Source organism: Stigmatopora argus, chromosome 3 (assembly GCF_051989625.1).
Source record: "Stigmatopora argus isolate UIUO_Sarg chromosome 3, RoL_Sarg_1.0, whole genome shotgun sequence".
Taxonomy (NCBI): domain Eukaryota; kingdom Metazoa; phylum Chordata; class Actinopteri; order Syngnathiformes; family Syngnathidae; genus Stigmatopora; species Stigmatopora argus.
In genome coordinates this window covers 10,564,841-10,577,389 of record NC_135389.1, presented here as the reverse complement: position 1 = coordinate 10,577,389, position 12,549 = coordinate 10,564,841, and the positions used below count along the sequence as shown (strand labels likewise).

At 38.3% G+C, this 12,549-nt stretch overlaps 1 protein-coding gene and 1 long non-coding RNA gene across 6 annotated transcripts in view; one reads left to right on the top strand and one right to left on the bottom strand.

Annotated features, from left to right (window-relative positions):
- Positions 1-3,431, top strand: part of LOC144071670 (uncharacterized) — a 61,397-nt gene extending 57,966 nt beyond the window's left edge. The window contains exon 4 of the long non-coding RNA XR_013299697.1: positions 3,227-3,431. This is a non-coding gene — a long non-coding RNA (uncharacterized LOC144071670). The remainder of the gene's footprint in view (positions 1-3,226) is intronic.
- The window catches only part of LOC144071667 (uncharacterized), a 31,277-nt gene that overhangs the window by 3,815 nt on the left and 14,913 nt on the right, over positions 1-12,549 (bottom strand). For 2 of the 5 annotated variants that reach the window (XM_077596971.1, XM_077596975.1), the window contains exons 4-9: positions 10,422-10,645; positions 9,870-9,948; positions 7,198-7,315; positions 5,938-6,217; positions 5,444-5,575; positions 1-2,574 (exon numbers count right to left, since the gene is read on the bottom strand). In XM_077596971.1, the coding sequence (XP_077453097.1) occupies positions 2,389-2,574; positions 5,444-5,575; positions 5,938-6,217; positions 7,198-7,315; positions 9,870-9,948; positions 10,422-10,645 (1,019 nt within the window). In that variant the 3' untranslated portion in view covers positions 1-2,388. The remainder of the gene's footprint in view (positions 2,575-5,443; positions 5,576-5,937; positions 6,218-7,197; positions 7,316-9,869; positions 9,949-10,421; positions 10,646-12,549) is intronic. The other 3 variants (XR_013299695.1, XM_077596972.1, XM_077596974.1) reach the window with 3 other exon arrangements.

Below are 12,549 nucleotides of genomic sequence, written 5' to 3'. Positions count from 1 at the left end.
GAACACACGAGGGAGGAGGTAGTAAAACAAAATAAAAGCGCAACACTCACAACAAAAAGGAACATGTTAAATGCAGTAAACCCATGTTATATTGTAGTTCACCTATTGCATTCAGTGCATCGCACTTTTTTCTATCTTAATTAACTTCCTGGCAGTAACCTAGGTAATGAATAAAAAAACATTAAAACATAACAGGTATTTAAATAGCCTCACATAGATAGTAATATCATATTCATGAGATCTGATGCTCCTGTTGCGTCGGTAGCCAATTTGTTGACCTACTTATTTGTTGCCGCCCACATTTATCTCACTTTGTTACCTCAACAATAACTCGTATAAATATACAAATTTTTCCCTCTGGCAAATTGCTTAAGAATTAACAATACATTATGCAATACTTAATTTCAAGCCCTAAAATGCTGCTGAAATGTGTGTGCCTTGCATTATTGGTATTACCTTAATTTCAAATGAAAATTATATATTGTTCATGTGATGATATTTACTTTTTTCCATGCAAACTCAACATAGATGCCAAATTTCAGATTACTGTTAAGCATAAAATTTAAAATGAGTTGGGTCGCTACTTTAAAAAGATGAAACGGGTCGTGCTGTGCTTTGACAAACTGCCCATCCGTTCCTTCATTCTGCGTGCATAAAATTTTCCATTCAGATGCCCCTACCTCAAGTAAAGCCTTATGTACTGAGCAAAAGTACATTACTCTTACTTTCAGTGTCATCTAGCCATGCAGAGACATCAAAATATAGACAGGGGTGCTTTGACATACTCTCTTAATTGAGTCACATTCATATCTCAGCACACTGGAATCACGAATCAGCTCTCTGGACTCCAAAGAGATGATTAATGATTCATGCTAGTCTAGCGTGAATAAATAGAAATTCCATTAATCCGTTCCAGTTTCACAAAATCTATCACTTTATTAATGTCTTTTTTAGTAGGAAAAAGAAATGGTTTAAAGAATCCCGCTTTGAACAAAAAACAAACGATCTTGTAATCGTAAATGATTTTTTCCCAGACAGGAACGCTGAGGAGTAAATAGGCTGTTGTAATTTATTAGTTTAGAATTCACGTTTGGCTGCACCATACACCTCCATTTAAAGAAACCTCTGGACAGTTGGCGCACCACGGATCTCTCTGAGTAAAAATGAATACAATATTGGGCAGGGATTGAAACAATAGAGAATTTTTCAGGAATGATAATTAAGTCTTAAACCGACTGCGCATGTGGCATTCTATTCCTATCTTTTCATATGAATATAATGTTTTAGCCAGCATCACGCCAGATTTTCTAAATCCTATAGTGGAGGCATGTTTACCAAATCTGCTGCACAATCTGGGACAATTCACGTTGAGTCTTTCATGCTATCAGATTCCAATGCCCAGAAAATCATGTAGTGTAAGCATGACCTTGCAACACATGGTTTGATGGGCATTGAAATCTAATAGCATCAAAAACAGTAACCTGTCCATTTGTCAAGCGTACATATGATTTGCATGTTTTACATCATCTGACACAAGTATCTGAGTGCATATAATTTTCTAAATCCTGTAGTGCAAGCATGTTTACATTAACTGGCTGAGTATCTGGGTTGATTTTCTTGAATGCCAAAAGTGTCTTTGATTTTCTAAATCCTATAGTGGAGGCATGTTTACATTATCTGCTGCACAATCTGGGACAATTCATGTCGAGTCTTTCATGCTATCAGATTCCTATTCCCTGAAAATCATGCGGTGTAGCATGACCTTGCAACACATGATTTGATGGGCATTGAAATCTAATAGCATCAAAAACATTAACCTGTCTATTTACCAAGAGTGCATATGATTTGCATGTTTTACATCTTCTGACACAAGTGTCTGAGTCGTATCTTAGTGCATTTAATTTTCTAAATCCTGAGGCATGTTTACATTGACTGGCCGGAGTATCTGGGTTGATTTTCTTGAATGCCAAAAGTGTCTTTGATTTTCTAATGCCTGTAGCGAAAGCATGTTTACATTATCTGGCATGAGTATCATGGTCAATACTCGTGTAGTCTTTTTTGCTGTTAGATTTCAATGCCCAGAAAACCGTGTCGTGTAAAGCCGCCCTTATACTATTATCCTGTCCCTTTAGTACACAACGGGTCAAATCCCCTCTTGTACATTTGTTCACTATTTGGCAAACTGCTGCTTGATGTGATTTGACTGTAGTTCACTGCCCTTACACTGGTCTAATTTGAAGTTTTTGCCCGCAAGTTGAGTTGAGATCAGATACATCAAAGCACAAATCTATGGTCTGTTTTCTTTATCAAACTAATTCACCAGGAAATCCAATTTACATAGACATGAAATTTCATGCCCTATAAAAAAAGATATCCCTTTGTGTCATCTCAGTCAAAGGTAAGGGTCACTGCATGGCTCAGTACACGCGACTGTTCGCATGGAGATAAGCTCCGCTCATACCTTGCTCTCTGGGACGCCAACTCCGACAACCAGCACCAGACCACAGCCACTATTACAATCATTCCTATGAAGGGGATGGAGAGAACAGGGTGCTCAGACGGATGGATGAATCTCTGAAGAGGGAATAAAAGAAACACAGGGACCATGGGGATGGCAAGGGTGAATTTACGAACACATGAATGGAAGGATACAAATCATAAGGCACGTAGATAAGTGTGACTGTGTCAACCACACGAACAAACAAATTCCATGATTCCCATGTGCAACATAAACTGAAATGTGGGGGAGCTGGGTGAAGCTGGAGGGATTGTTTATTCGAGTGTCATGTTCGGGAAAAAAAAGAGGCATAACTATTTTAGGTTTTTTTTGTTACGTTTGTTTTAACTTTTAACAAAATTACAGTTAACTATATTTTATTTAAATAATAAATACATAAAATATATCACTTGACCATTATGATTAAGAAATAGGAATAAAAAGACTATTTTGTTTATTCTTATTATTATCACATTAGAAAATAATGTCATAAAATAAAATAAGGAAGCGGATGTATGAAGAAACTGCAACAAAATTTAGATGGAAAAAATTGTTCCATTATACCATTGCGTGGGCATTCATGGAAAAAGCCTTCTCCATGGTGCTTGCAACTGATTCTTTTTCTCTAACTGTCCCCTTCTTATTAGTCAAACGTGTAGTTAATGGATTGATGATGATGATGATGATGATATTGATGATGATGATGATGCTGATGATGATGTTTGAAAGGTCCTCCCTTGGCTGAACGGTCATGGACAATCAGAGAATAAGGACAGCAGCAGAGACAGGCACGGGTAGACAGTTTGACACAACACACAGACGTCTCGTCACAGATGTCGAAGACAAAACAGCAGCCTAAATGTTTGATTCTTTTCAAACATCCACTGAATCCCATTGAGATCAGGTGGAAAAATAACAGAGGTTTATTAACTTAGGGAATTAAGTTTTGCATGGGTAAAATGTCCTTAAAATTTTATCGGATTTCAACTTGAGTTTCTTGACTTTTGGACAATCTTGACCATTTACATTTACGATGTAATCTGTAATTTCGACATAGTGTGTCAATGGCACTTTAAAGTGGGTGCGGTTGTAACTATTTTCTAATAACTGACTTCATGCTACATCCTAATAATGGGCAAAAACTGGCTAACACGCAAATATCAATCATGCAAGTAAGCTTTAGGACTTGACATGTGACCTTCTCAACTTCTGTAATGACTTGCTTGTCATTAGTAGGAATTTTCCTTGACTTGCCTGATTAATGACATGAGCTTTGAAATAGATGCTTAAGACCTGACTCACACTTTCTGTCTCACTCGTGAGATATATGCTGTATCAAAAGGTGATCAGGTTTTTAAGTCGGGAGACTCGTTGCTAACAGCCATTTGGTCGAATGCAATTCATGTTGCCCCCTTGAAGAAGTTTCCCCTCTTGCTGTGGCATGTTTACTGACCGCTGAGAAAAATATCTAATTCGGATACTTCAAGGACATGGATGGCAACATTTTAAATGAATTCAAAATGCTGTCTGTTCTCAGACTGGCTAAGAAGTGGCAATGCAGAGATCACTACTACATAGTTGTCAATGTCTGACTTGTACGACATATTTAAAGGAAATGAGAGGAGCCGTTTTGATTGCAAACCTAATGTTTGACCCCGGAGCAAACACACTAAATGGTGTGGAAATATCACTCAGTTTATTATTTGTAATGGTTTGGGGGGCAAAAACCCAGTTAATTAACACCACAAATAATAATCATGTAATGTATTGAGTCCCTTTGTTCCAGTTGAACAATATTTAAGGCCGACATGAGCCTTGGCATGGCACAAAAGACATTCCTGCCCTTAAGTTTCTATTTATTCACGTCCTCTTGGAGGTGTAATGTTTTAGATCAGCACTTTTTTTAAAGCTCTGCTGTCTCATAGAGATTAAAAGGACAAACACAGAGGTGGGTGGTATTGTTGGTGTGCTCCACACCACTCAGGTAAAAACATGTAATGTAATCCAGTTAGAAACATGTTGTACATCACCACACCATGAGAGACGAACAAAAGACAGGAGAAACAGGAGGTGTATTGTCATTTGTGTTAGTCCACAGGGTATGCATATATTCATTGTGAAACAAGAGAAAACAGAAACTCGTAACTTAATAATTAAAACCCCTCATTAAAAGTTAGTATACATTCCAACATTCCTAAAAAAACAGACACCATTTTTTACTTTACTTGATTTTATGCCAGATGAGCGGCTACATTCTTCTTATTTCTCTAATTCCACTTAAATCCATTCTCGGAAAGCATTTTAAAAACTATATTGTATTCCGATTTTTAAAAATGATATTAAGTAAAATATAAGAACATAATAATAATAATGGCACTTTTAGAGCACATTACAGTACTATACATACTTTCCTGTAGTATTTCTGTTTGTTTTTTTAAGAACGTGTTATTTTGGTTAGTTTGTTGAAGCTGTTTTGTCGTGGCCCACATTCGTGGCACATTGTCATCTGAGATTTTAATTACGTATCTAACCAATGAACCAATGAAGTGTTTTTCACCCCATTCAAGTCATGCAATATATGAAGCTTGCTTGTAGGTAATTCAAATTTAATAAAAGAAAGTAAGAATGCAACTAAACCAAGTTACCAATGTAATTTACTTTACCTGCCTTGGCTTTTAAAGGTAGAGAAACATTTACCAGGCACCATAAACTATTCATATTTTTAAATGTAATTCCTTGAGAGCCGTACTTTACTAACGTAAAAATACCATAGAATGTGTGCATTTTTCATAATTTCGACACTTTTAAAGTACATTGTTACGCTGCATTGTTAGCTTGCAGGTTAGTGCAGATCCATTGGCACCCATCAAGAGTCATATACGGCTTGCGATCCATAGGTTCCCAACCCCTGGTTTATTATATTGGACAATTAGTAAGCTTACTCACCTGAGCACCCCCAGACAACTTCTCCACCTCGGCTTTGCAGCGCTGAAGTTCCTCCTCCAACTCGTTCCTCTCTTTCTGACTGCTGTCATATAGCTCCTGCAACTCTTGGAGCTCTTGCTTCAGCCCGTTACACTGCAGAAATCACAACAAAATGTAATGAACCGGCCAACTCATGATAAACGAACCCATTTATGTGTAGGAAAAAATGAAGTAATAGTAATAATATAACATTAGCTGTTTTTCACAGAAAATAAAAATGTTGACCTTTATTATTATTATTATTATTATTATTATAATGTTTCTCTTGAAATGATCCTAAACAATTTCATTCAGATATAAGACACATAAAGTAGATCCTGTCTTAGCAATTTTATGACATGAGTGTTGTTGTTTTGTTCAGTTTTCTAGTAAGTTCTCCATGACAGTGGCATAAAACACACACACACACACACACACACACACACACACACACACACACCAAAATATCTCCCCACCTCTCTCTGAACCAGTGTAGCCTTCTCCTCTGCCTCTTTCAGCTGCTGCCTAAGCGAGAAGATCTCCCCGATGCCGCCATTCCAGCCTGTGGGTGTCACTGGCTTGCCGTCAAAGGAGATGTTCTTTTGGATGGAGGCGTCCACAAGCCGGCAATTGTCTGACTGGGCCATAGTCATGTAGCTCTCCGTCATGACATCGTCAGTGGCTGTCACCATCTCCTTGCTCTTGCTGCCCTCTGTGCCTGTATCTTCCTCCTTCAGGGACAAGTAGACACTGGAACTGGGAGGAAAACCAACAGGAGAACTGGTAAAGCGACTACTGTAATATACACAAAAATCAATGTCCACTCTGTAGTCACAAGTTAAAGGTTAAGTTTTCCTTGCAAATAGTTATTGGAGAGATGGGATTGTAAGGCATTTGGAAGTTGCACCCAAGGATGAACCAAACTTACGAAAGTCCACAATTATCTTCCTGATATCAAGGTCAAATTCTTGGGTTTCATATGTTACAAAAGGAACCAGTGGTTCAGATGTGCCTTCAAATACATTCAAGTAACCTATTATGTTTAAAAAAATGCTTAGATTAGATAAGATTAGATAAACATACGGGTGGATCTCAATTTACCCTAAACATTACGAATTACCAGTCATTTCAAAATCTTTCAATGCATTCCCACGTGATGATGTCAAGACACATCAACATCTGGATATTCCCAAATTGTCTAAAGGTGCAGTAATATAACAGTATATAAACATTTAATATTTATTATTTTTTAAATGTTTATCTAGTTTGTACTTTAGGAAATATATATAATTTGTAATCCACCTGATCTGACGTTATGCCTGACAGTGAGGGGCAAAAAGTGCAATTTTTTATAGAATATAGCCTGGTTTCCACTTTGGGTCAATGTTTTTCTAACTTATAAGAATTAAGATCTGTTGTCTTGGCACATCAATGTATTATGCCCCGGATCTTCAAAGTCAAAACGTATTTTATGTAGTACTTATCTTGCTTTATGCTCTTGTCTTTTGCTTTTTCAGATGTTTTATTTAAATATGACTTGATAATACTGCTATTAGGAGATTGAATAAGTCCCCACCGAAGGCCCCAGGTAGTAAATGCACAGGCTGCCAATGCTACGTTTCATATTACTACAACACTGGAGCCCTCAAACAGGTGGCCGGTGTTTTTACCCTACTATTCTAAAAGGTATCCCTGTCAGCTGATCCACTAAGCACAGCTGACGAATGACCTCTCACCATGTCCTCTGTCTTTGAAGCAGCTGCAGCCGCTCTGAGAGACGTTGGTTGTCCTCCTTTAGGGCTTGGCACTCTTCCCGCAGGGTCTGACACTCCTCCTTAAGCACGTCCACATTGCCTGGATAGGTCAGGTTAAGGGACGTAATGTTTGTTATTGGAGTTTGAGCAGCGTCATTATTTTTTTTCAGTGAGTTTTTCTATGACTCTCTGACCCAAGATAAGCAGTGTGCACTTTTGGTCAAAATAAGCAAGATGCTTCCACAGATTTAAAGGATTTATTTGTAGTGGATGCTAACTTGTGCCAGCTTTCAGAGCACAGGCTTTCAGTGTTGAAAAATCATTCATCTAATATGTATAAAAGCAAGATGTCAGATTTCCTTTTTTTAGCATTAGCCGACATAGCTTTTTATCATTTGTGACTTCTTTATAAGCTGTTTTAAATTTTTACTTAAACGCAGTAATACCTTGATAGATAGGAGTAAGTGGGTAAGTTGTACGGGAAAAAAAATGTGGTTCTTTAAAAAAAATGAATTTAATTTTAGAATCAGCGTGCCAATTTGAATTTTATTCGGCACGAAAATCTAAAAAACGATATGTCATTAATCAATTTCCTGGTCCTTAGAAGAAACAGCAAATTTTATTTTTTTTATAAATGTTTACAGTATTACAGCGTGTGCGGTCGATTGGTCGCCGTCTTTTGGTCGCCGTCTTTTGGTCGCCCGGACCGCGACAACAGGCGACCAAAAGACCGACGACCAAAAGACCGGCAACAAAACAAGGTAAAACAACACGGTCTACGCATCAATAAAAGCCAACAATGGCCCTGAGCAGTTTCACTGAGTGTATAAGAGTTTGTATGTACATGAGTTGTCCCCTTAGGAAGGTACGTCAGTCAGGGTCTTAACAAGTTCTCCAACAAAACACAATAAAAGTACGGGAAATTTGGAGCTTTTCTTTAGCCTAATAATTAATAGGGCATTAAGTATGACTAAATAGTAATTCGCAGTTTGTATTTAGGGAATTTGAGCAACGATTTAAATGGTAATTATCAATAACCTTCCGGGTGACCAAAAGATCGGCGACCAATCGACCATGTACCGTATTACAGTCTCTTAGATTTCTTTTCAAAATAGAGTAAAATCTATAGAATTAAACAGTTTTTGAGTTCATTCAAATACTGTAAGCAACAAAGTCATCTCCGATACTTTTGGACCGAGGATAAATAATCTGTACTTGCGCATATTGTAGTATGTACCTAGGCTGCTGCTCATAAGCGTGCCAACAGAGATCTCCAAATTCCATATTCTTGCAAAATGAGCGGCTACACAGGTAAATCTGAGTTTAAAAAATAAACATCGTGCAGAATGGAGCTAATTTTAGGTTCAATTATATTAATAAAGCAGAATACAAGTCTAAATTAAACCGCATGACATGAAAATGATTTTAATGTTCAGTATTTCTCAAAGTCCTGCCTGTTTTTGAGTTCAGTTGCATTCATATCCACTATTAATCAGAGAAAAGAAAGCCGTTGAATGATTACTCAAAATTTGAAAAACTTGTTAGTTTTGTCACACCCACTTTGATTTCTCAAGGAATTGAAACTGTGCTTCTTCATTCCCATTATTCTTTCTGTGCAGTCATAAATACCCTAGGGGTGAAGGATGCTGTGATTAAACAACATGAAGTATATTCCCAGAGACCCAGCTTGGAGCCCAGCGGTGACATCAAGCGATATAATCACATATCCCCACCACCCGCAACCTTCCCATCCCCCCTGACTTAATGAGCCTGCTATCCTAATTGCGCACACTGCTCCCTTGGCACCATAATCACAGTGGTAATACTTATTTAAAGGCATAAATGATTTATGGGCTTGACTGGCTGATGCTAACGTCCTGCTGCAAGATGGTCTTGTGCACTTTGAAAGGTGCTTTAGAGTTTTCTTGACGTGCAGTTTTGTCAGTAGCGTAGCTAAAGCTGTGGACTTTTTAAACAAGTGTTATAGATGGGGAAATTATTCAGTTTAGACTTTAGAAGCATACATGTCAACTGGGCACACTTTTTTTTCTCTCAAGTGACATATTTGATGAGGAAAAAGAAGAATACCGTGGGGCCCTGCTATTCGAGAGAAAATAGATTTGAGCTCTGGCATAAAAAAGTGAAAATTAGAATGAGAAGTGAGTGAGCGGGTGGAAGGCATATTTTACTGAGCAGATTTCCCTTACAAAATGCATTTGTTCTGCTGTACTTTTTCACAGCAAGCACAAGTCAGTGAGGTAACTAGTTTAACTTTCAGTCAGGTAGAGACAAGGTATCCCAAAAAACTGGTGGCTGTTAAGGGGATTGTGAAGCAACCTGCTTATTATTGTGTCGGAGACAGGTGGTTCCGCCTACAAACATCACATCCCGCACGTTTTCCAAAGCACAGTCTTCCACCTTTCCATGTTATTGCCAAAACTCTGTTTAAATTGTATTGAATTTGGAGCACACTTGCACTATTCAAGATTTAGAGTGCGTACCAAAAAAAGACAAGACGCCGCAATATGCCGCTACGTGTGGATCGCTGTATCTGATTGGAAACTTTCAGCCCTATAATTTACTCTAATTGTATATCGGAAAGCGCTCTTATGTGCCTTTGTTCCAAAAGGCCTCTTTAGTAGTCAGATTCTCACCTTCCTTCCTTTCAGCCTCCCTGCGCTGACTCTTCATGCTGATCTCGGCCCTCAGAGTAGTGATTTCCAGATCGTACTCCTGTGTATAAAGCCAAATAAGCATAAATTTTACGTTGCTATTATCAGACTTAACATCTATGTACAAAGTAATAGCATACTCTACACATGTAAAACAAAACAGCACATTACTATTAGAATCACTGCCTTGTGTGATGTTTTTTTCAACTATTAGACTTTAAGTCAAAGTTAATTTATATACAGCTTTTAAAATGGCAGCCGTCAAAAAGATTTTCTACCCAAGAAAAAAACAACGATTAAAATAGCCAAATAACAAATCAAATGCATTATATCAACGAATATAAAAACAAGGACATAGGTATGAATCTAAAGCGCCATAAATAAGTGTACTTGATCGTAAAATGGTAAGATGACAAAAACCATGTCATCAAAAACTTTAATAGTACTCAATGGAGACAATGAAATGTGGATGTTCAGTATGTCATCAAATTATGACTCATCCTCATTAAAACTGCCAAAAAAAAACATTCCCACCTGCGTCTCGTCGCTGAGACGCTGGAGCTCAGCCCTGCGCCTACACAGTTCCTCCTGCAGGGAGGCGATGTCATTTTCACGTTCTGCTGCAGCCTCCTCGGCAGCCTGCTGGAGGAGGACCACTTCCTCCTGGGCCACACGCAACTCCTCTTGGGCCTCGGCCAGCTCGCTTTCTTTCTCCTCCTCCAAGCTCTCCATCTCCTCCTGCACTGAGCGCAGCTGGGCTGCAGGCGAGGAAAGATCACAGGTGGGTAACATATTCATCCCAATGTACTCAAAAATTGTACATTGTTCATTTTCCCTGTACAGTTCCTTCCATATTCTCAATTGTCATTCCACCAGGCACACTTCCACAAACTCTTACTCTGCTTCATCACAATGGCCAGAGTGGCGCCGGCCAGTCTGTCCAATCAACGGTCATGCAGCAAATTCTACTCTAGCACAAAAATCAGGACTTGCCAGCATTTTCACCCCATTTGCACAAAAAAAATAAGAGCTGATACCCTTGAACTGTATTGATATGTATAACCTTTCCCAAAAAAAAGGCATATTCTCCCCCTGCCCAATTATCAAAGAACTAGAGCCCATTTTTTCACAGTTTTGCTGGCAATCAATTCCGGATGCTTCCCGCTTAGGTTAGGTTAGGTTAGAACTTTATTTCATCCCGTATTCGCGAAATTTCTTGGTTGCAGTAGCAAGACAGACAAGACACACAAGACATTGTAGACCTAGGTAAAAAACTGGAGCCACAAACAGGAAGTCCACAAGGTGGGGACCTTCTACAGACTGAGACTGAGGTTACTGCACAGTCCCTCAGTCTGGGGGTTTTAAAGATCATCTTCCTTGCCTCGATCCTCCTAAGCTGTCCTATCACCTAATCAGCAGCAGCGGAGGGGCTGGTAGGGGGGTTCAAAGCAAAAAAGAACTAAGGCTCCAGCTCCCCCGCAAGCCTCATAAGGGTAAACAGTATAGAAAATGAAGAAATACTAATCTAATAATACATTTTCTTATAATACTATTATACTACCTAATACTCTAATAGCCTAAATACATATATATTATAATACAATATACTGACGACAATGCAACTATCCTTCAGATACTGGCGTATTTATTTATTCATCCATTCATTTTCCGAGCCGTTTATCCTCACAAGGGTTGCAGGCATGCTGAAGCCTATCCCAGCCAACAATCGGCAGTAAGCAGGGTACACCCTGAATTGGTTGCCAGCTGTTTGCCAATGCACATGGAGATTAACAACTATGCAAACACACATACACGCGTGCACCCACCCATGCACGCAGACACATATTTGTTGTTACCGTCAAATGCATCAGTTTTTGACAATCACACACTTACTGTATACATTTATATGCATTTTATCTTTCCTGGTGGTGGAGGTAAAACATGTATAAAAAGTAAACAAATAGAATAAATAAAAAGAAAACCCCAATTTACTGCTTTAAATGAGTGTTTAAAAATGCGAACAAAATTAAATCGTTTACTTTGTTTTCAAACACTACAGGCATCCTTAAAAAGAAAAAGAAAAAGAAAATAAACATGCATGGTAGGCTGATTGAACACTTCAAATTGTTGATAGCTATGTGTGCGTGTCTGCATGTGTGTGTGTGTGTGTGTGGTTTCTACTTGAAGAGGCAACGACCACAATAAAATGCAATGGCTGACATAATTTCTCTTGAATTGTAGCAGATGCGGCTTCCCACTACATACATTGTTTATCCCTCATAGTCCATTTAGTCTATCCTAAATGTTCTCTTGTAGTGTTCAAACACATCCCCCTAAAATTAGGTCATCAATTGTTTTTCCCCAGTGTGCTAGTTCAGTCAAGTCCTGAAAAGCAATCCACTCTACATTCAGTCCAACCAATGGGTCTCCTGACATTTTGCTTATGAATTATTCCTCATTGTGGGAACATTTACGCCAAGAATTTACTGTGGGATGACATGGTTGCTTTATTTGAACATTTTAAAAAGTAATAAGCTAAATAACTATATTTGGAATTTAGAATACTAGATTATGTTCAGGAGCTAAGAGCATCACTGCACCAAAAACTTTATTGTATTACAGTAGTTTTTAACCATTTTCACCTGACAGTAAATACTCTGCC